Source organism: Peromyscus eremicus, chromosome 14 (assembly GCF_949786415.1).
Source record: "Peromyscus eremicus chromosome 14, PerEre_H2_v1, whole genome shotgun sequence".
In the NCBI taxonomy this organism is placed as follows: domain Eukaryota; kingdom Metazoa; phylum Chordata; class Mammalia; order Rodentia; family Cricetidae; genus Peromyscus; species Peromyscus eremicus.
Genome location: NC_081430.1, coordinates 82,634,974 through 82,658,422, shown reverse-complemented (window position 1 = coordinate 82,658,422; position 23,449 = coordinate 82,634,974). Strand labels below are relative to the sequence as shown.

The window sequence follows — 23,449 nt, the reverse complement described above, 5'->3', positions numbered from 1 at the left end:
AAAAAAAAAAAAGAAAAAAGAAAAAGAAAGAAAAAACAAAACAAAAACCCAAACAAACAAACAAAACCCCACTATACATGAGCAGTGTTGAAAATAGCAATGAGCCGGGCGGTGGTGGCGCACGCCTTTAATCCCAGCACTTGGGAGGCAGAGCCAGGCGGATCTCTGTGAGTTCGAGGCCAGCCTGGACTAACAAGTGAGTTCCAGGAAAGGCGCAAAGCTACACAGAGAAACCCTGTCTCGAAAAACCAAAAAAAAAAAAAAAAAAAAAAAAAAGAAAATAGCAATGATTAGAGAATCCCCCCCTCCCCCTTTTTTTTTTCCTTGAGGCAGGTCTCTTGTAGTCCAGGCTAGTCATGAACTCAGCACTTTTGTTTTTTTAAACATTTTTTTCTTCTATATTTATTTTTTTAAATTTTATGTGCTTTAGTGTTTTGCCTGCATGTATATCTGTGTGAGGATGTCAGATCTTGGAGTTATAGACAGTTGTTAGCTGCCATGTGGGTGCTGGGAATTGAACCCAGGTCCTCTGGAAGACAGCCCAAACTCCTCAGCACTTTCTCTGTAACTGAGGCTTATCTTGAACCCCCGATCCTCCCGCTTATACCTCCTCAGTTCTAGAATTACAGGCTTGAGCCGCCGTATTTGGCTGGGAAACAGATTATATGTTTATTTTTGTAGCGCTGGGGACTGAACCGAGGGCTCAATGTATTCCAGGCGAGCCCTTCACCACTGAGCTACAACTACCTGACTTAAAAATCACTTTGGGGAGAGAAGGAAGGTCCTGGAGAGATGGCTCAGAGGTTACAAGCACTGGCTGCTCTTTCAGAGGCTCGGGGTCTGTAACTTGAGTTCCGATGCCCTCTTCTGGCCTCTGCAAGCACCAGGTACGCACGTGGTACTCAGGCATACATGCAGGCAAAACATCCATATACATGAAATATATATTTTTTAAATCATGGAAATCGTGCCGGGACCAACGAGCTGGCTCACCCGGTGAAGGCTCTTGCCGCCAATCCTGACAACCTGAGTTTGCTCCCCAGGAACCCTCAGGGTGGAAGGAGAACACTGACTCCTTCAAGTGGTCCTCTGACTTCCACCCTTGTGCCCTGGCTCACGACTCGCGTGGGCACACACCTACGCACACTAAGGATCACGCTGGCTTCTCTGGGAGAAATTTACACTGCTAACTACCAGTTGTCAAAAGAAACCTCCCAGACCCAGAGGGGACGCTCTAACCGCCGTGCCAGCTCCGTACATCCTGGCTATTCTCTTGCCCTTTCCGAAAAGCCTGCGCTTCCGGGAGCGGCCTTGGCGCCCGAGCCGTCCTCTCTATCCGCCGCGTCTCTGTGGTCGCTGGAGTCCCTCCCCTTTCCTCCCGGGGCGGGGCCCCGAGCGCCGCCGCGGACTCTGCCCGGGGTGGACACCGGGCTAGCTCGGCGAGCTCTTGGCTCGCATCCCGGGTTATGGCGGTCCCAGGGCCCAGAGCCGGAGCTGGCGCCAGGTGAGCAGGGCTAGCGAGGACGGCCGGGTTGGTGGGGACGCCCTGCCTGGGCAGCGGGGAAGAGGCTGCTGCCCCCGCCGGGTCCTCCCTGGCGACTGTCCTTGGAGTTCTCGGCGCTCTTTGGAACCCCGGCTTCCCAGAATGGAGTTGACGCTGCTTCATTCTTGGTAGAGCGGACACCCCTCCTCTGGTATCTTTCTCCCGTGGTGGTTCACATTCTCAATCCCAATCCGCTCCTCGGACACCCCCCTTCCCCCCGGATTAATTTTTTTCAGACTCCCTCACTTAGATTGTCATGTTACCTTAAATATATGTATTGATTTTGAATTCATGTAAGTAATATGTTGTGATTTGGGTTTGTTGTTTGTTTGTTTGTTTTGTTTTTTCAAGACAGGGTTTCTCTGTGTAAAAGCTCTGGCTGTCCTGGAATTCACTTTGTAGACCAGGCTGGCCTCGAACTCACAGAGATCCACCTGCCTCTGCCTCCCGAATGCTTGGGATTGAAGGCGTGCGCCACCATCGTCCGGCTTATATGTTGTGAATTTTGAAACAGAAAAAAAAAGAAAAGAAAAGAAAAGAAAAAAAACCACTAAAAACTTAAAACTGAGCTTTGGCTTTTGAGGTCATCTGAGCAATAAGAGTTTTCACTCCTGAATGTTGCCTGGTATCACCCTTATTACTTAGACTATTTTGCCCATTTCCCTAGTAATGGGCACCTAGATTATTTCCAATACTTAAAGCACCACAAAATATACTGTAATGAATATTCTGGCAGTTGTCTCTTGGTAGATATTGCTGATTTTTCTCTGGGCTATCCACCTGCAAATAAGATGCTGAGCCATACTTAATTCCACAAGGTTACTCTTTGGAGTGGTCACAACCAGTTTATACTTCCTGACAGAAGTATATAAAGGTTCTGGTTTCCCTTATTTCCATCCCCAATATTTGGTATTGTTTAGGTTTTTTTGTTTGTTTGTTTTTAATATGTATCAAGCTGATGTGTGTAAGATAGTGTTCTATTATGCTAGCCTTATTTTTATTTTATTAGTGTGTGTGTGTGTGTATGTGTGTGTGTGAGATGTGTGTGCTGTGACACATGTATGGAAGTCAGGGAGCAACTTTTAGGAGTTGGTTCTTTCTTTCCACACTGGGATCTGGGGATGGAATTCAGGTCTTAAAGACAAACACTTGTACTGACTGAGCCATCTTGTCATGTGTTAGGCTTGTGGATTGCCCCTTTCATAGACTACTTGTTTATATGCTTTCTCCACTTTCCTATGAAATATCCTGACTTGCAAAATTCCTTGCATACTCCAGATTGTAATTCCTTACAACTTTCATTCTGTAAATACCTTCTCTTGCTTAACCAAAATCTGTGGTACTGTGTTGAGTAAAAAATACTTCGTTATAAATTAAGCCCATCAGTTTTACCCTGTACTGCTTGTAGATTTGGGGTCTTATTTGAGAAATGTCTTCCCACTCCATCATTGTTGAGGTATCTTCATTAAAATATCTTTTTTGTTGTTACATTTGCTTTTATTAGGTTAGTAGTGTCACTTTTTGCACCGATATCTGTCTAGCTACCATCTTCAGTATCCATAAGCCAATCTTCGTGCAAAGCCTGGACCTTCAGTAAATGACGAGGCTAAGCCCGATACCTCCTGTAAGGCTGGACTGTCCTCTGAACCTTCTCTCCATGTCTGACTTTCTGCAGGCCCAAGTTAGATCTGCAACTTGTTCAGCGGTTCCTGAGGATACAGAAGGTTTTCTTCCCTTCTTGGTCATCACAGAATGTCTTAATGTTCATGACGCTCTTGTGTGTGACCCTCTTGGGTGAGTGAATGGGCTTTGGGGGATGGGAAAGAGCCTGGATTTAGGATTGCTTTCCTTGTCTCTGGCAGGAGGAAATGTCTTTCCTTTCCCCTGTGATTTCTGGCTCCTCTCCCTCCCCACAGAGCAACTGGTGATCTACCAAGTTGGCCTGATCCCCAGTCAGTATTATGGGGTCTTGGGAAACAAAGACCTGGATGGATTTAAGGGACTGACCTTCCTGGCTGTGGCACTCATTGTTCTCAACTCCACCGTAAGGACTCTCCCTTTCCCCGGGGTCCCCCTTCTCCAGTCTAGTGCAATGCCTGGCGGGACTTAGTTAATGTTCAGGAAGCAGGAACCAAGCTCTGAGTGTGTTTCTGCCCCTTTCTGGGAATTAGAGCTTTGTTTCCCTGCAGGTCAGAACCTGAGGCAGGGCCGTGATCTTGCTATTGGCCTACTTGGGATGAACTTTCTGGTTTAGCATTCAGTGGAAACAGTCAAGGTCCCTTCCCATCCCAGAAGTCTCATTTCAGGGAGCTCAGGACACTTTAAAACCTGGATCCTGCAGCCAGAGAGCTAGCTGCTCCTTCTCTGGCAGCTGAGGCTGTGACTCACACCTCCAACCATCCATCTGCTTCTTTCTCGTCCCGTAGCTGCCTTCCACGACTTGAGTTGGCAACACCCTGCTTGTCTTTCACGATACCTTTATTGGCACACTCTTGAGTCTTCCTCAACTTTCTTTTTTCTTTCCTCCATCTAAGTCAACCCCGTCTCCGTCTGCACTTCCTCTTTGTGCTGACAGCGGCCGCCACGCTCCTTACGCCCTTGTGATCGTCTGCTCGCTGGCTGGATTGTGAGCTTGTCATTTCCCTAGTGCTTAGCGTGAGGCTCTTCAGAAGTGGCAGGCGATGGAGCAAGGCTCTACCGAGACCTAGCCTGATGCCCTGTGTCAGGCTGGACCAGCACTTTTCTGGGGCTGCCCTTTCTTGTCCTCACGGGGCCATTTGGGTGTGCTTTCAGTCAGTAAGACCTAAGACATGTGGAGGCCTCTTCCATGCTTGGGGACAGAGGGGGTAAATCCTAAATGGAGCAGACCATACGGTTTCCTGTCTCCAGCTGCACTGAGGGGGGCCTGCCTTTGGTAAGCTCGTTGAGATTTGTTGAAGGACTAGGCACGTGAGCGAATGGGGAAGGGGAGTCTCGTGATCTGAAGCCTTACCAGGGAACTGTGCTGAAATGATCCGAGTGGATTCTGCCTTATCAGCAGAAGCTCCTGCCGCCTCTGAGCTTTGAGCCTGGACTTGCAGGAAACCATCCTCTCCTCCCCTCCCTTTGCCCTTCCCCCACCCCCCACCCCATGCACAGCTGAAGAGCTTTGATCAGTTCACCTGCAACCTGCTGTACGTGAGCTGGAGGAAGGACCTCACCGAGCACCTGCACGACCTGTACTTCCGGGCCCGAGTGTACTACACCCTGAACGTGCTGCGGGATGACATCGATAATCCGTAGGCACCCCTCTCCGTCTTTGCTGCCTCCTGAGTGTCCCAGGCAGCTAGCTTAGTCCTGCAGACTCCTGGCCACGCTCACCTGCAGGAGGACGGTGTGGCCGCCCGGAGCTGCGTAGAGAGGGTGTTCTGCAGAGAGACTATGGGGCCGAGAATAGGGTGCTAAAAGGAAGAGATTGGGAGCAATTCCCTTTAGTCCGTTTGATATATTGAGTTGAAGCAAGTGAAGAAAGCATCCTTGCCAGGAAACAAGTTCTTGGATGTGCAGCCATACAGGGCAGAAGAAAAAGAAAGTGACTATTGCTGTCTGGGATTCCGATCCCTATTCCGTCCCCTCCTGGCCTCTAGCTCTTTATGTTCAGTAAGTCCCACCTTCATCTTCTGTCCAGAGACGATCATAGTGGTTCCTGTCTCAAGGATGTAGTGAGGGTGAACTAAGACCCGACATCAAGTGTTTCAGTGTAAGCTGTAATTTTAGAGGTGAGGGATTGTGAGCGGCCTGTCCCAGCTCATGTCTCTCACTGGGAATAGGAGTCAGTGTGGCCCCGGCGGCGGTGAGACGAGACCTGTGGGATCTCCCCCTCACACTTAGGCCTTCCCCACTCACCACGTCACAGCAGGTGCTGCCTGCCCGGGGTGACTTTTCCTCATCTCAGCCTGAGCTTCTCGGTGAAGGGCCGGAGAAGATGGCCTCTTCATGATGACTCAGCCCTAGTGAAGCTGTCACAACCAGCTCCTGACCTGGAGTAACCTCAGGTCCATAGATACAGGAGGATTGAGATTAAGGAGACCATGTTCCCAAACCATGCAGGAAGACAACTCTAGCCTCAGATTTTCCTTGGATCTTCAGATGGCTTTTTCCCCCCCTCCCATGTAGGGTAAATTGAGACAGCTGTCTAGAATCCTGGCTAGAGTCTAAGGACTATTTGGGTCCGTCTAAGTCAGGGTTAGAAGTAGAGGTTCCCCGCCCGCTGGGCTCAGCCCCTCTGTCCTTGGCTGTAGGGACCAGCGCATCAGCCAGGATGTGGAGCGGTTCTGCAGACAACTCAGCAGCATGACCAGCAAGCTGATCATCTCCCCCTTCACTCTGGCCTACTACACCTACCAGTGCTTCCAAAGGTGCAGCCTCTGCCTCCCGGGGCCCTCTTCCCCAGCCTGGTGTTTACCCAGAGCCTCCCACACCCAGGGCAGGGCAGGGCCCAAGGGAGGCTCATCTTTCCCACCCGCACCCCAGGGAGACTTCCTAGCTCACGTGCTCATGACGCTGTCCCCTCTTTGGTCCTGTTACACGGTATTTCACTGTCAGGGACCCTGGCTCCATAGCTTTAGCCAGGTGTCAGATGTCACAGTGACGCAGAGATCGAACAGGGCCTACCTGAGAGGGATGAGGCAGGAAGGAGGTTCACAGAGCTACCTGCGATGTGGCATCCCACATCCTCTCTCACCCTCCCTTTCTCTCTGCCTTTCAGCACAGGCTGGCTTGGGCCTGTGAGCATCTTTGGATATTTCCTCCTGGGAACCATGGTGAACAAAACTTTGATGGGGCCCATCGTGACGAAGCTGGTACAGCAGGAGAAGCTGGAGGGGGATTTTCGGTGTGTCTTCTTGGTCGAGATTAAGGGGCAGGGTAGCTGCTGTGCCAGCCACTCGCCATGTGTGCTCTCATGGGGGACCCAGGTGTCATATGCCTCTTGAGATTCCGTTCTCTCATCTCTGAAGTGAACGATGTGCTTGTCCACTGAGAGAACTGTGAGAATTAAGGACATCATGCGTATGAAGCAGTAAGAAAGGTGTGGGTTGGCCATCACCAGCATCTTCCGGGGGCCTTCTCACAAGCTCATGGTCTAATTGCCCAGTCTGTTGGGCTAGCAGCTGATCTACAGCCTGCCCCTGCCCTGTGCTTCTTGCCTTGGTTAAGCTAGGCCTCGGGGAGGAGGTCCCGTCGGCAAGAATACACTCGTCCCATCCCAGAAAGCTGAAGTCAGCACAGAGCTGAGGTCAGCGCTGTTTGTACAGCTCCTGCTCCTCCACCCAAGCCCCCGGGGGTTTTTACCCCTGTGACAGTCCAGGGACAGGCAGCCACAGTGTTGAGGGAGTGTGGGAGTGGGCTTCCTCTCCATCCAGGGCTCCCGGCCTCAGCACGTGTTCCCCTTCTGTCTGCCCAGGTTCAAGCACATGCAGATTCGAGTGAATGCTGAGCCTGCAGCTTTCTACAGGTGAGTCTAGTGGAGGAGGTTCCCCTCCCCCCACAGTTAGTATCAGGACAGGCAAGGTAAAGTCCACAACCATCTTGGCACCGTAGGGCTTGTCGCACTTAGTGACCCTCTCCCCAGCCTTCTCCCTGTGCTCCGGCACAGCGACTGCTTCTGGAACTGGTGGCTTCCTCAGTCTCAGTGGCCTAACATGGGGTCTAACATGGCCAAGGAATAAAGAGTGGGTGGCTTCATCTGGATTGAGGTACTGCCTTTGTCTCTTTTCCCGTCTGTGGAATGGCTTCCTTTTGTCTCTGCAGCGTGGGGATGGGGTGGGGGATAGGCTTCTCACAGAAGGTCACATCTGCTCGCCCCACTTGCTGGAGCCGCAGGCCTGGTGTCTTGCTGGGTGTTGTGAAGTCCCTTCCCTCCTGGACCAGGGCAGGTCCTGGTGTCGGTGTCCAGGCTGGTGGCATAGGCTGTATTTAAGAAGTTGAGGGGCTGGAGAGATGGCTCAGAGGTTAAGAGCGTTGACTGTTCTTCCAGAGGTCCTGAGTTCAATTCCCAGCAACCACATGGTGGCTCACAACCATCTATAATGAGATCTGATGCCCTCTTCTGGCCTGCAGGCAGATACACAGACAGCACACTGTATACATAATAAATAAAAACTTGGCAAAAAAAAAAAAAAAAAAAAAAAAAAAAAAAGAAAGAAAGAAGTTGAATTAGTCCCTGGATCACCTGTGCATGAGGTGGATTTAATAGATCCCTTGCTCTCGGACAGTCTCTACTGCAGTTGGCAGGCACCTCTGCATGGGGACACCGGAACACTAAGAATCTGAGATGAGCCAGGAGGGCATGGCAGCTCACACCTTTAATCCAGTACTCAGAAGCAGGTAGACCTCCGTGAGTTGAAGGCCAGCCGGGGTACATAGTGAGACTCTCATAAAAAAAAGGAACCTAAGCGGGTTTCTGGTGGTGCATCTGCTTTGGATCCTGCAGCTTCTGCTGGGGAGATCCGACAGGGCAGCTCTTACAGCTGCAGACGAATTCTGCCGACTCTGCAACATTCGAAATGCCCCCTTCTTCCCTCCAACTTTCCTTTTGGAGAATTTCCGCCTGTGTTTGAAGCCTTAGGTTACCTCCCCGGTGGGGTTGGGGATTTAGCTCAGTGGTAGAGCGCTTGCCTAGCAAGCCCAAGGCCCTGGGTTCGGTCCTCAGCTCCAGAAAATTAAAAAAAAAAAAAAAAAAAAAAAAAAAAAGTTACCTCCCGGGCAGCTGCCCTGGACTCCCTTAGTGGACACGCCTGTTCGTTGCCGTAGTCCTGAGGACACACTTGACACTCCACATTCCTAGTGGCAGGGCCACCTGCCATCCACTGCGAGTTTCTTAAAGGAAAGGAACCATTTGTTCCATTGCACTGGCTGACTGCCAGCATGGAGTCTGGTGTGCAGTGACTGCTCCGTTTCATTTGCTTAATCATAGTAGCTCTTGAGGTTGGCAGTGTAGCTCAGTGGTAGAACACTTACCTAGCATGAACACTGTCCTGAGTTCTAGTCCCTGCACCGTAATAGTAACAATAATAATTAATAATAGTAACAACAGCAATACTAATAGCTCTTATTTACTCAGGGTCCCTCATGTGCATGGTACTTTATATTCAGAAAGTCTAGGGCTAGAGGTGTGGATCAGCTGGCAGAGTGCTTGCCTGGCATGCCTGAGTCCCTGGGTTGAATCCCCAGCACCACATAAACCAGGTGTGGTAGCACATGGCTGTAGTCCTACCATTTAGGAGGTAGAGGCTGGCAGTAATTCAAGATCATTCTGGCTACATGGCATGTTAAGGGCTGGCCTGGATGCATGAGACTGTATCAAAAAAGAAAAAAAAAAAAACAAAAACTCAACAGAACTCTTTTTTTTTTTTAAATTCAATTGCTTTGAATTTTTTTTAATTTAATTTTTTTAATTTTTATTTACTTTATTCGAGTGTGTGTGTATGTGTGCTGGTGTCATTAGGGCCCAGAAGTAGGCAGTTGTGAGCTGCCTCGTGTGGGTGCTGAGATTGGACTGGCACCCACTGGAAGAGCAAGAATGCTCTTAACCACTGAGCCAGGCCTCCAGCCCCCTACTGCCTCCCTCTGTAGCCCTGGCTGTCCTGGAACTCTCTCTGTAAACAGGGTGGCCTCGAGCTCACAGAGATCTGCTTCCCAAGTGCTGGCATTACAGGCATGCACCCCTACGCTAGGCTAAAGGTTTTTAAGATTTACTTATTTTATGTGTGTGAGTGCTTTGCTTGCATGTCCATCTGCTCCATGTGTGTGCCTGGTGCCCGCTGAGGTCAGAAGAGGCAGTCAGGTCCCCTGGAACTGGAGTTGAAGCAGTTGTGAGCTGCCATGTGGGTGCTGGGAATTGAACCCAGGTCCTCTATAAGGGCAAAAGCGCTGAGCCTTCTCTTCAGCACCCCCTAACAGAACTCTGAGATCACGATCTAACTTTCTGTGTAGTCGTCACTAGTTCAGTTTTAAAGCAAGGAACAGGTGTTCAGTAACTGATTTCAGTAGACACCAGCCAGAGTTTTGGATCGGAACCAGGTCTGGCCAACTTCAGAGTTGATGACCACAGACTGGGTCACGGGGCTCAAGCTGTGGGTAGGTGCTCATGGAAGGAAGTGTCTGAGGCTAAGATCGTTTGCATGGGCTTGGTCTCTGAAGGAGGCCATGGCAGCGGCAGTGACGGTGCCCCAGCCTCGCACCCTCGCTGAGCCCCGGCAGGTGCTATAGACACCTCATCCTCCTCCACCAGAGCTGGACTTGTAGAGCACATGAGGACCGACCGCAGGCTGCAGAGACTCCTTCAAACCCAGAGAGAGCTGATGTCCAGGGAGCTCTGGCTGTACAGTAGGCAGAGGGGCCCTGGGAGGAGGGACCCCAGGATGGGGCTGGTGCCATTAACACTTCACTTGCATACCACCCTACTGTCTGCCTGCCCTGGTGGGGGATCCATTTACTGAAAGGATTAACCAGGGGGAGCCCCTGCCTTTGCTGTGGGTATCCTAGGGGAATGGAGATCTGGAGGAAGTGTGACCTTCCTTGGCTTCCTGCTCCCCAGCCTGAGTTATGTCCCCCGCAGAAGACATGAGCATCTCCTGGGTCTCACGAAATCTGTTTCCCACAGTTGGCATCAACACCTTCGATTATCTGGGCAGCATTCTGAGTTACGTTGTCATCGCCATCCCTATCTTCAGTGGGGTCTATGGAGACCTGAGCCCCACAGAGCTCAGCACCCTGGTCAGCAAGGTGAGGTCCCTTCTGATAAACCCTTACCCTGTGGCCCAGTGCCTGGGGCCTGCACTAACTGCTCTCCGTCCTGACCAGAATGCCTTTGTGTGCATCTACCTCATCAATTGCTTCACCCAGCTCATTGACCTGTCCACCACATTCTCTGATGTTGCCGGTTACACACACAGGTGAGCAGAGTGTGTGCCATTAGGAAATGCTGAGTGGGAAAAGGACAGAATCCCACCGTGTGTTAATGGGCGTGAGACAGGAGGGAGCTTCCCCTTCACCTGGCATCTGGATCCTGACTTAGTTCTTACTTTCTTTGCCAGGATTGGAGAGCTTCAGGAGGCCCTGCTGGACATGTCCCGAAAATCACAAGACTGTGAGAGCCTAGGCGAGAGTGAGTGGGATTTGAACAAGTGAGTACCGAGCTGTAGTGCAGGTGGAAGAATGCAGTAATCACCAGCTGGTTTTAATGTGGAGCTCTCCCGCTAGGCAGCAGAGTTATAAGGAGTGGATGGAAGCAGTCTCCATGTTGTATCAAGTGCATTATTAGTGTGCGCTGTTGGCTGACACCTTCATTCTGGCCCGTTGTATAGATTGCCATCATTCTCCAGCCAGAAAAAGCAGACATACACACCTTCTGCCTGGCACCATAACAAAACGAAGAGCCAGGCATGGTGGCTTACACTTTTAATCCCAGTATTTAGGAGGCTGAGGTAGGATTGTTTTGAGTTTAAGGCCACCCCGAACTACATGAAGAGACCCTGCCTAAATAAAATACATATTGTTTTATTCATTTATCAATAAAAATTATATAAAATAAATAAATAAGAAAGAGAAGGGGTTGGGGATTTAGCTCAGTGTTAAAGCGCTTGCCTGGCAAGCGCAAGGCCCTGGGTTCGGTCCTCAGCTCCGGAAAAAAAAAAGAAAGAAAGAGAAGAGGGGTTGGGAGATGTCTCAGTGGGTAAAGTGCTTGAGGATCAGCCAGGTGGTGGTGGCGCACGCCTTTAATCCCAGCACTTGGGAGGCAGAGGCAGGTGGATCTCTGTGAGTTCGAGGCCAGCCTGGGCTAGAGAGCGAGATCCAGGAAAGGCGCAAAAATACACAGAGAAACCCTGTCCCGAAAAACAAACAAAAACAAACAAAAAGTGCTTGAGGATCTGCGGTCGAGTCTCTAGTGACCACACAGAAGCCAGGTATGGCAGCGTGTTCCTGTAGAACTAGAGCAGGGTGGTTGGGAACAGGCGGATCTCAAGGGTTTAATGTCTAGTCAGCCTTGGCAAACAGTGAGCTCCAGGTTTGGTGGGAGACTGTCTCAAAGGAGGAACACATGACATGACCTGTGGTGTCACATGCGTACACATATGCACAAACTTGCACGCACCACACAGGACAAAAGTAATATTTTGTTTTTTAAAAAAAGAACAAAGGTCTGAATAATGCCCTCTTTACCTCTTCTTTCCGCTCAGCCCACCACTGTCCCCCACAGCTGTCCCTTTCCTAGGGTGCCCCTTGTTTCATGCCTCCCTCAGACCCAGAGATGTCTTTTTTTCATGTATGTCTGGGGTCCCGCAATGTTTCTGGCTCCCTGTTTCATCTCACGGGCAAGTTGCCTGACTGTTCTGAGTATCATTGCCTTGATCTCTGGAAAGGATACTAATGAAATCTTTCTTGGAAGTAAAGATTAGATATGGCCCTTGAAAAGTGCTTGGACAGTGGCCACCCAGTAAGATTCCAAAAATGGAAATATGGCTGAGTGTGACCTATGCCTTCAATCCTAGGACACAGGAAGCAGAGGATCTCTGAGTTGGAGGCCACCCTGGTCCACATAGCAAATTCCAGGATGGCTTGGGCTATACAAACCACAACAAAAAAGACAAACAATAGCCCCACTAACCCTAGAATGAAGCTGTGTAGCCATGGGCAAGTCACTTGGCCATCCGAGCGGGTTTTCTCTGTCTGCCAAGCAGGGCAGCATTTACCGTTCATGGGTGCCAAGACTGATTAAGATCAGTCACGTAGGGGCTGTCACAGTAGGTCACAGGTTAGTGCTCCTGCTGCATGTCCACGCTAATTCCTAGGCTGCCATGACATTCTACCACAGACTGGCTTAGATGACAGAAAGTTTCTCACAGTTCTGCAAACTAGAAATTCAAGGTCTAGGTTAGAGTGGGTGGGTTTGGTTTCGGGAGAGGCGTCATTCTTGGCTCACGGAGGGTTACTTAAATGTTGGTTGCCACTTGGCCTCTCGGTATGCCCTATCCCTGGGGTCCAGCGAGCAGCCTCATCTCCACATGCTGTTACACCCTGAGGCATGGGGAGTTTGAAAGCCCCCGGGACAAAGGTGATATACCTCTAGGCCAAGCGCGCACGTTCCTGGTACTACTCATATGGCCTCTCTTCCCACCTCCCTTTGCTGCCCTAGGGCCCCAGGGTGGCCAATAGCAGAGCCATCAGACACAGCTTTCCTGCTTGACCGGGTTTCCATCATGGCCCCCTCCTCTGACAAGCCCCTCATCAAGGACCTGAGCTTGAAGATCTGTGAGGGCCAGAGCCTGCTCATCACGGGCAACACAGGCACCGGCAAGACCTCCCTGCTGCGGGTGCTGGGAGGCCTGTGGGAGAGCACGAAGGGTGAGCCAGCCCTCCCGCCTCCCGTGCAGCCGTGGCCCCGGTGGGCAGTGTGGCGGGAAGCGGGTAAGAGGAGAGAAAAGGCAGGTACCCTCTCTGCGAGGTCTGCCAATGGAGGCTTCTGTGGGCTCTGCAGGGTCAGTGCAGATGCTGACTGATTTTGGGCCCCACGGGGTGCTGTTCCTGCCACAGAAGCCATTCTTCACCGATGGGACACTTCGGGAGCAGGTCAGCAGGGCCGGGGTCCACTCCTCCAACCTCATGCTATCCACTTGTATCTAGGGCGTCTAACAGTGTGCCAGGCCTCAGGCCCTAGGAGGCCAGGGACAGTAAAATGTTCATGCCTGGGAGCCCCCAGCTTCTGAGAACCTACTACGCAGTATTTATGGACTGGACCCAGAGTCACTTCCTAGGGTGTCCAGCCAGTTACCCCGTTTGTCTGTTGGCCGTTAGAGTGTGCCCTGAGGAGGCTCCGAGACTCTTCCTCCCCAACACACTTCCGAAGGCCGCTGTTGCCCCACCAGCTGCCTCTGTGGCTCTCCTGCTGGACCCTCAGGCTGCTCTCCCGCCTCTGCTGAGGTGGGGAGGAGTCTGGCTTCTGTGGGCGGTTCCTAGGAGTGCTAAGGGGTGGGACTGAGTTCGGTGTCTCTCAGCCCCTGACCTAGCCAGAGATGTTCTTGTTTCAGGTGATCTATCCCCTGAAGGAGATCTACCCCGACTCAGGTGAGCTGCCCCTCCTCGATCGATCGAGTCTTCTCATCACTGTTGCCCCTGCTCTGCCTGCCTGGCCTCCCCTGTGCCTGAAGAGTGTCTAGCCAGGCTCTTGGTTTCAGGTTGGGTCTTATCCTTTATCTGCTCACTATTTTGGGGTCCTCTCCTTGTCCGGTCTTCCTTTCCTGAGGAGAGACACCCACTGGAGGAGGGAAGTGAATATTCCCTTCACAGGCCCTTCTGTTCGTCCTGGGGAGTCTGCCCCTGCTGTGATGCGTGACCTCCATTCTGGCCCGCCTGAGGCCCCCCGTGTGCTGAGGAAGCCTCTGTTTTGCAGGTTCTGCTGATGATGAGAGGATCATGAGGTTCTTGGAGTTGGCAGGCCTGGTGAGTGGGACAGGGGCTGCGAGGACTCAGGCCCCCCTGAGAGCACGGCCACTGGTCGCTCCTGGCCAGCAGAGCCATCGACATTTCTGGGCCCAAGACTGGGGCAAAGGGTGGGAGTGCCAGTCAGCAGCAGGAGCTGCGGATGGGGCACAGGCAGTCAGGAGCTGTGCTCTCGCTCTCCACGGAGATCTTATTTTCATTTCTGGTGTGTGTGTGTGTGTGTGTGTGTGTGTGTGTGTGTGTGTGTGTTAGACATGTGTGAGTGTGCATGCCACATCGTTCATGTGGAGGTCTGAGGACAACTTTGAACTCAGGTCTCTCTGTCTAGCTTTGTGTGGGTTCCAGGGATAGGGCTCAGGTTGCCAGGCAGGCTGGTGTGCCAAACACTCAACCCACTGAGTTTTCTCACCTCTGTGGAAAATTTTAAAACAGTAACAAAGCTGATGGAGTCTGTCTGCTTTTTCTTGTCCCCATACTCCAGCCAGCCTAGAGCATAAGTGATAACACCCCCCCCCCCCAGGTATACCACTGTGGTGTCCATCTCACAGACATTTGAGGTGGGGAGGGAGGACTGCAGAAAACAGGGATGCACCTTGTGTGGACTTCCTGCCCTCTGTCTGTTACAGTCCAGCTTGGTGGCGAGGACGGGAGGGCTGGACCAGCAGGTGGATTGGAACTGGTAAGGATGAGCTATTTCATGCGGCTCCTCCGTGAAGACATGGGTCCCAGCAGCCCTGTAAAGGGCTAGAATGGCTCCTGACCCCAAAAGCTGGCTGTTGGGCTGGTCCGCCAGTTGGGGATCGGTACCTCGAGTGTGGTTTGGGCCTCACCTATCATGTGGCTAAGCGGGAGGGCCTCTGTCCCGGAGCCAACCTCTGCAGTCAACTTGCTTCTTTCGAGACCTTATTCTCTGAAAAAGTCCAGCTGTCACCTCTTTAAGGGCTCACTTCTCATTGCGTTTCCTAGGTATGATGTCCTGTCTCCAGGGGAGATGCAGAGACTGTCCTTCGCTCGCCTCTTCTACCTGCAGCCAAAGTACGCAGGTGAGGTCACCCCACGGGTGCACGTGCCTGGTGTTGTGTGTATTCACAGGCGCTCACAGCATGTGTTCACATCCACCTCTGCACAGCTGCGCATGGCTGGGCATCCCTGTGTCCCTTACCTGTGATGAGCCGTACTTGGCACTTTGGCATAGTCCTGAGAATGTAAATACCCATTGTTAAGCTTCCTGCCATGGCAGCTTCGGTTAGAGGGGTTGGGGTTATACCTCTTTGGGTTCTTCCATAGACGAGTGGGCATCCCCCGAGCGTGCCTGGCAGGGGTATGGACGTGTGGCAGGTATGGACGTCCTGGATCGTACAGTCTTGGGGCACAGTGTTATTTAGCTGTAGGCAGCTGAGAGACCTGGGCAATGCTCACAGGTGTGTTCTCTGTCCTGGTGTGACTCTCTTGGACAGTCGTGTCCCTGAGGCAGGGATCCTATAAGCCAGGGTATCCGTCAGTCCTCCACACCCCGGGGTGAACATGGGTTGGAAGAGTGACAGAGAGGGCAGGGGCAGGCCTGTGACCCCTTTCCACCGCATGCTGCCGCCAGTGCTTGACGAAGCCACCAGTGCCCTGACAGAGGAAGTGGAGAGTGAGCTCTACCGCATTGGCCAGCAGCTGGGGATGACGTTTGTCAGCGTGGGGCATCGGCCCAGCCTCGAGAAGGTACCCATGTCACAGGGACGGCCTGAGGAAGGTTGGGCCTGGCCAGGGCCCCTCAGACGAGGCCTTGGGTGGCAGAGGGAGCCGGGTGACTGCTCTGGCAGCCACCTGACCTCAGTGGGGTAATGGTCTCTTGCAGTTTCACTCCTGGGTTCTGAAACTCTGTGGAGGAGGAAGGTGGGAACTGACCAGAATCAAAATGGAGTGAAGCCAAACATGGATATGCCAGGACAGCCAAGCTCTGGGCAGGCCTGCAGTGCCCAGGGCAGCCAAGCTCCGGGTAGGCCTGAAGTGCCCGGGGTAGACAAGCAGGGCTGATGAGACAGGAAGGAGCCTCACATTCACCCTAGCAGCCTCAGGCCCTGCCCAGGGTGGGCCCTGCAGGGAACGCTGAGGTCTCCCCAGCACTCCCCGGTGATTTTTCACAAAAGCTGAATGAACTAAGAAGTGAAGGGTCAGAGTGAGACAGCTATTAGACTCAAGAAAGCTGATTCAACTTCAGTGACAGATTTTTTTAACTTTAATTAACCATTTGGACTTTATAAGTTTTTTTTAAAAAAAGAATAAACATTAAAAACGTGGCTTTTCTCTACTGTAGAGTGATCTTTTTGAGTGAGTCTCCAGACTTGTCCTTCACGGTTTGAAGGTACTCTCCTGCCTCACACCTGCCGGGTGTTTCCACTCAACCTGTCCCTCCCCTTCCACCAGACGTCTGGAGAGGACACAGTGTGACCAGTGCCTGGACCACTGACCCTTGGGACCCTCTGTCTCTGTTATCTTTGGCTTGTTCTGTTACTGGGAATTGAACCTACAGCCTTATGAATCTCAGGCAAGTGCTCTACTGCTGAGCTACATCCCTGTTGTCTTTATTATCTAACTCGGAAGAAAATAGTACCTTTCCCCTTACCAGGTAAAATAAGGTTGATGGGTTTGTTTTGGTTTGGTTTCTCCCACCCAAAAAAAAAAATAAACAAACAAATAAAATAAAATAAAATAAAATAAATCTGTATTATGGAACAAGAAAAAAAATTAAGCCAAGTGTGGTGTTGTATACCTGTAATCCTAAAAGTATGGTGGCAGAGGCCGGAGGATCATGAGTTGAGACTTGCCTGGGCTACATAATAAGACCCCTCAAGTTAAACAGACAAACCTCAAAAGCATAAAATAAAGTTATTGAACCCAAAGTCCTTTTTTTTTTTTTTTTTTTTTTGCCAGATTTCTGTATTCTCTGTGTGTATGTACTTACGTATTGCCCCAGTACGGAAGAATAGGACATTTTTTAAAACTGAAAAAGAAAATCTATTAAATTTTTTCATACAATTTATTTTGATCTCCTTCTTGATCCTCTCCATGATTTGTTGTTGTTGTTATTGTTGTTTTTCCTGAGGTAGGATTTCTCTGTGTAGCCCTGGCTGTCCTGGAACTCAGTCTAGAGACCAGGCTGGCCTCTGCCTTCTGAGTGCTGGGATTACAGGCTTGTACCACCACCACCCAGCTTTTGTCTTTGTTTTGAGACAGGGTCTCACTTTATAGCCTTGGCTAGTCTGGAATTCACTATTTAGACCACTTCTAGGTTTGAACTCAGAGATCTGCCTGCCTCTGCCTCCTGAGTGCTGGGATTAAAGGATTGTGCCACCATGCCCAACTTGGATGAGACCTTTAAACCAAATGGGGAAAAAAAAGCTTTGCTTGTGTGTGTGTGTGTGTGTGTGTGTTCATTCATGTGCACTCATGTGTGAACATGTTGTCATGGTCAGCTGACAACTTTCAGAAGTCCATTCTCTCCTTTCCCCACGTGAGCCCCGAGGATTGAGCTTAGCTGGTCAGGCTTGGGCAGCAGGCACCTGTTTATCATCTTACTGGCCCAGAGGTGGACCCTTAGAGGTGCTGAGTCCAGAGTGCATGCCCTCTGAATGCCCTGAGGTAGTCACAGCATAGATGGCTAATCGTAAAGGGGGGTGTCTGCTCCCTTGCCCCTCTGTCTCCTTCCTTTTCTCCCCCTCTCCTTATGTCTCCTGCCTTGTTACTGTTTCCTTCCGTACTGTGACCCAGCAGGAAGCCCCTCTCCAGATGTCTCTCTTCAACCTTAGCCTGGCCAGCTTGCCAGTCCTGGGATAAACTGTATTTTATAAACATAAACTATTTCCTGTGGTATTCTTTTAGACCAGTGGTTCTCAACAACCTTCCTCACGCTGTGACCCTTTAATACAGTCCCTCATGTTGTGGTGACCCCCCCAACCATAAAATTATTTTTGTTGCTACTTTGTAACTAATTTTGCTACTGTTATGAATCACAGTGTACATATCTGTGTTTTTTGATGGTCTTAGGCGATCTTGTGAAAGGGTCTTTGACCCCTGTAAAAGGGTCCTTCGATCCCAAAGGAGTTGGGACCTACAGGCTGTAAACCACTGTCTCAGAGCAACAGGAAGTAGACTGACACACCAAACATCCCAAAACAAATGATGGCCTTTTCCCCGGGAAGTCAAGCGATGCTGCCCGCTGTCCAGTCAGCTGCCTGAGCTGGAATAAGCCCTGCCCCGTCCCCTTGTTTTGAGGGTTTCACTATGTAGCTCTGGCTGGTTTGGGACTCAAAGAGATCTGTCTGCCTTCTCCTCCTGTTGTGGGGATTAAAAGTGTGTTCTCCCACATCCAGCACAGAACAAGTTATTCTTATTTTTAATTTTTGAAAAGATACATTGTAGACGAATTTCTAAATAGTCTTATTAAATAAGAAACACAGCCAAATACAGAGGAAATAGCCAAAGAGATCAGAGAACTAGTGAAAAGCCATGACTACCTTATCGTACCACCTCACCGCCATCACTTCCCCAGAGAGAGCTTCCTGTCTAACCTGTGTTCTTATTGCTTTCCTGTTCTGCCTTCTCATTGGCTCTAAGCCCAGCCACATGACTTCCTTGTCACTGTCTGTCTATACAGACCTCCAGGTCTCTATGGTTGGTACTGGGATTCAAGACTCAAGGGTCACCACGCTTGGCTGTGTCCTTGACCACACAGAGACTCTGCCTGCCATGTGATGGGATTAAGGATGTGTGCTACCACCGCCTGACTTCTATTCCTGGCTTGCTATGACCTCTGATTTCCAGGCAAACTTTATTTATTGACATACAAATAAAATCACATTTCAACACAAAATATCACCACAATATATTCATTGTATTTTTATGTGCATGAGTGTTCCCCCTGTATCTATGTCTGTACCACGTGTGTCAGAAGAGGGTGTCAGGTCCCCTTGAACTGAAGTTAGGGATAGTTGTGAGCCACTATGTGTGTGTGTGTGTGTGTGTGTGTGTGTGTGTGTGTGTGACATGAGATCTGGTCTCCTGAACACTAAAATAATAACTAAAGAAATCAATCAGCAAAACTCAAAATATACTCCAGGGCAGTATGAGTAGCTTAGTGCAGATCATTTCTCACCATCTCATCGGACTGTGGCGAGAGCCCTGTGAGGAGCCCTGTGAGGAGGTGTCATGGTAGATGATGAGTCTACCATCATCCGGAGAGGTTGAAGGTACCATCTCTTTGATCCACCCTGACAGTCTTCCCATCTCCTGGCAACACTGTTTTCATGGAAGACTGTTACCCCTGGGCACAGGCTTAGGAATCCCCAGATGAGGGAGGACTCTGTGTCTGGCTCAAAAGTCTGGTCTCTGCTACTGTCCTCCATGCTGCTCTGCACCCCACCCACCCCTTCCCAGAGACGTGCTCCTTTTACACACATGGAAACCATGTGCAGACTTTACTGCTGAACGGTAGCACATTATGGGGAACATGGGATATGGGGGAAGGAGCCCCTCTGAAGATGTGGCCCTTTGAACGTACCCCGTGTCTATTACTATTCAGCTCAGCGCTGTCCTAACAATTTCTTGTTTTGTCCGTCTATTTCCTGTGTCCTTGCAATTTCAATTAGCTGAGCCACATTTTTTTAAAGGGGTGTGTGTGTGTGTGTGTGTTGATGAGTGTATGCTATGTGTGTATGATGCCCTTGGAGGCCAGAAGAGGACACCAGATACCCTGGAGCTGGAGTTACAGGTGATTATGAACTGCCTGATGTATGCTAGGAATTGAAATCGGGTCCTCTGGAAGAGCAGCAAGTGCTCTTGACCACTGAGCCATTTCTCCAGGCCACTAAACTGCTTTTCCCGAACCGCTTCTGCTTCTGAGCAGCTTCTGGCCCTGCGTTTGATCCCCAGCACCCCATACAAACCTGAGCCACTTCACCTATCAGAAGGGAGAGTAGCTTCCCTTTCACCCTGGGGGCCACCATGATTACCTTGTTTAACCACCTGCCCCCAGGCTTCAAGAGGCCCCAGGCAAGAGTAGGAGGAGAATGTCTTAGTTACCTTTAAATTGTTGTGAAGAGACACCATAACCAAAGCGACTTATAAAAGAAAGCATTTTTTTTAAAAGTTTCTTTCTTTATTATATATACACAGTGTTCTGTCTGCATGCCAGAAGAGGGCGCCAGATCACATTACAGATGCTTGTGAGCCACCATGTGGTTGCTGGGAATTGAACTCAGGACCTCTGGAAGAGCAGCCAGGGCTCTTAACCTCTGAGCCATCTCTCTGGCCCCAAAAGAAAGCATTTAATTGGAGGCTTGCCTACAGTTTCAGAGGTCGAGTTTCATGGCGAGGAGCATGACAGCAGGGAGGCATGGTGCTGGAACAGTAGCTGAGAGTTTACATCTGATCCACAAGCAGGAGGCAGACACACACACACACACACACACACACACACACACACACACACACACACGCAGAGTGACTGACAGACACAGACTGGGCCTGGACTTTTGAAACCTCATCACCCACCCCCAATGACACACCTCCTCCAACAAGGCCACACCTCCTAATCCAAAACAGTTTGACGAACTAGGGACCGAGCATCCAAATACGAGAGCCTGTGGGGGCCATTCTCATGCAAAATACCACGGAGGGTGAAGTCCACCCGATGTACTACAGGACAGCTTGTGTCTTTTCAGCTTAGCACAAAGCTAACTGCCTCATCATTCCTTAGCCCTTTCCTGTGGCAGAGACTCCCTGAGGGCCACACACCGCCTAGCTCAGCCACACTGGGAACCGTGGAGATGAATGGGAAGGGTCCCAGGCACAGCGGAGAGCAGTCGGGTGGGGGAAGAGGTTGCCCATCCGCACTAGAGGGACTGACTGCTCAGGAGTGGGAAATGAATGGAGGAAGGCACCGTTAGTTCTGCTCAGCTGTGTCTAAGTAGGACTGCCCTGATGCCTGGGATGAGGAAGAGCATAGGGAGGGCCAGGGGTGGTGAAGAGGACCACAGGGAGGCCCTGCAGGCAAAAGAGACTACTGGCTTTTGACCAGAGGGTGCTAGGTGACTAACCTGGTAATCAGAGACCTAAGGATTAGAGACAGGGCCGGGGGCAGGTCTGGCGCTTGTTCTAACCTGAAGATGCCACCTGCTGAGGGCTGTGTTCCAAGTGCTCTTCACACCTGGCTCTACAGGAGAATTGAGAATTGAGGTCCAGTGTGCCCACACCCCTCCCACACACCCCCATTTCCCATTATTAACGTCTGCCATTTTATGCCTCCTTAGTGATAACTGATGGGCCAGGTGCAGCACCCCAGGGGTGTCTGGGAAGACAGAGCAAGAGAAAGACCCCAAGGCCACCGTGGGGCGGAGGTGCAGGTGACACAGGAAGTTGGAGAGGCCAGCATGGAGTAGCGGCCAGGTCCCAGTGGTTACAGAGACCAAGTCTCTCCTATTAGTGTTTTCTCCAAGCCACGGGCCCTGGCCTCAGGAGCTCCCACCCCATCCCCCCCCACACCACGGGCCACTCTCCCGCCCCCAGCCAGCCTCCTCCTCATCTATCCCTGCCAGGCCTGGGCAGCAGCTCCTACAGCCCTCATCAATCAGTCCTTCCTGCTCTTTTTATCATTTGTGCTTCCCAAGGCTCGCGGTTTTCTATGAGCAGCCAGTGGGGCTGTGGCCCCGATGCCTTATCCCTTCCACGGGTGGAGTTCCAGGGTCTGCACCTGAGCAGCGATTCTCTTTGCTCTGCCCTGATTGGACCTGGCCATCTGCTCTTCCTGCCTAGTTTTTCTGCCATTGATTATCTGAAGACCAGTACCCAGCCTCCTGGTGATTCTTGGTAGCCATCCCCTGCCTCTTCCCAGGTCCAGGGTGATTGTCTCTAAGAGGATCCCCCAAACATCTTGATTGTCCCAGCTGTCTGTCACCCAGATCTACCTAGGGGTGGAGCAGCTGCCAAGGGCTCAGAGCTTGGTGTGGTGGTTTTGTGGGACTTTTCCCAGTGTCCTTCATCCTTCCTTCCAAAGCTGTGGGAACAGATAGTAGACGGCAAGAGGTTCAAAGGTGAAACTCCTTGACCCAGAAACCCCAGATGGTCACGTCACTGTATTTTTTGTTTTGTGGTCCCTTATGCTTCTGAGACCTTAGGTCCTTTGCTGTTTTACATTCACTCATGTGGTTACTGGAATCAGTGTCTCTCTCCTGACTGTAACCTCCATGAGAACAGGCATTCAAGACTGCTCTGCCTATTACTGCTGCCCAGTGCCTTGCCCGGTGACACACGCTGGAGGCTGAGATGTGTTAGAGCTCATACACATTAGATACTCGATAAATCTTGTTAAGTTATTGATGAGTAAGTTATAGTGGAACATTCATCCCTCCCTCCATCCATCCATCCATTTAGCAGTGGTTGAGCAGCAAGCCCTGTAATGGGGCCTGGGATAAAAGGACAAATCAGATGATGTAGGGTCTGCCCTTAACGAAATCCATCTGGTGGGGAAGATAGACTTGCAAATTAAAAATTACACCGTGACAGGGAAGATGCCAGTATGGTGCCGTGTACCAGGTGCTGCGCCAGAGAGGAGGCCATCAGCCCTGACTCAAGGGACAGGACTGAGGAGCGGCAGTATGCTTTCCTGGAGGATTGGTGTGGCTAGGAAGAGGGAAGGGCCTTCCTAGACTAAGGGGTGTAACTGCAGAAGAGGCCTCCTGTGTACAGGGAGCCCACCAGAGGCCCAGTTTTGTCCCTGCACCACATAGGAGCCAGCTGGTGCCCATGGGTACCCTCAGGCTCCGGGATGAGGAGGACCACACCTGGGGCTGATCCACGTCTGAAGACTTCCCCTTCCTGTCATTCAACTTGATGGGCTGCCAGCAATCTCTCCTGCCAGGGAGGTCCACGACTTGAGCTGATTTAAAACGACCTTATGAGATTTCTTGAGCCCAAATACCACTTATATCATCTGCTCACTGCACTCTCTCATCTCAGAATTCCACTCAAGACAGCATCAAGTTGCGGGTCACAGCCGTCTGCAGGCAATTTCATGCACTTTCTAAGAGCTGTGTCTTCTTCATGGCCGTCGTCCGCTTTTAAAGATTGTGTGTGTCTGTGTGTGTGTTTCTGTGTGTGTATCTGTGTGTGTTTGTGTGGTGTGTGTATGTGTCTGTGTGTGTATATCTGTGTATGTGTTTGTGTGGTGTGTGTCTGTTTGTATGTGTTTGTGTGTGTGTATCTGTGTGTGTGTTTGTGTGGTGTGTGTGTATCTGTGTGTGTGTATCTGTATGTTTGTGTGATGTGTGTCTGTATGTATGTGTTTGTGTGTGTGTCTGTGTGTATGTATCTGTGTGTCTGTGTGGTGTGTGTCTGTGTGTGGGGTGTATGTGTGTGTGTGTGTGTTTGTGTGATGTGTGT

At 50.9% G+C, this 23,449-nt stretch overlaps 1 protein-coding gene across 1 annotated transcript; it reads left to right on the top strand.

Annotated features, from left to right (window-relative positions):
* The first annotated feature begins 1,371 nt into the window (after positions 1-1,371).
* On the top strand, positions 1,372-16,928 carry Abcd4 (ATP binding cassette subfamily D member 4). Its single transcript, XM_059279506.1, has 19 exons — positions 1,372-1,504; positions 3,219-3,337; positions 3,460-3,587; positions 4,682-4,821; positions 5,824-5,940; positions 6,291-6,416; positions 6,987-7,037; positions 9,816-9,910; positions 10,188-10,309; positions 10,388-10,479; positions 10,621-10,710; positions 12,720-12,928; positions 13,062-13,153; positions 13,612-13,648; positions 13,974-14,023; positions 14,650-14,702; positions 14,990-15,066; positions 15,618-15,733; positions 15,870-16,928. The coding sequence occupies exons 1-19, from the start codon at positions 1,467-1,469 to the stop codon at positions 15,936-15,938; spliced, it is 1,821 nt and encodes a 606-aa protein (XP_059135489.1). The 5' UTR covers positions 1,372-1,466; the 3' UTR covers positions 15,939-16,928.
* Positions 16,929-23,449: the final 6,521 nt, after the last annotated feature.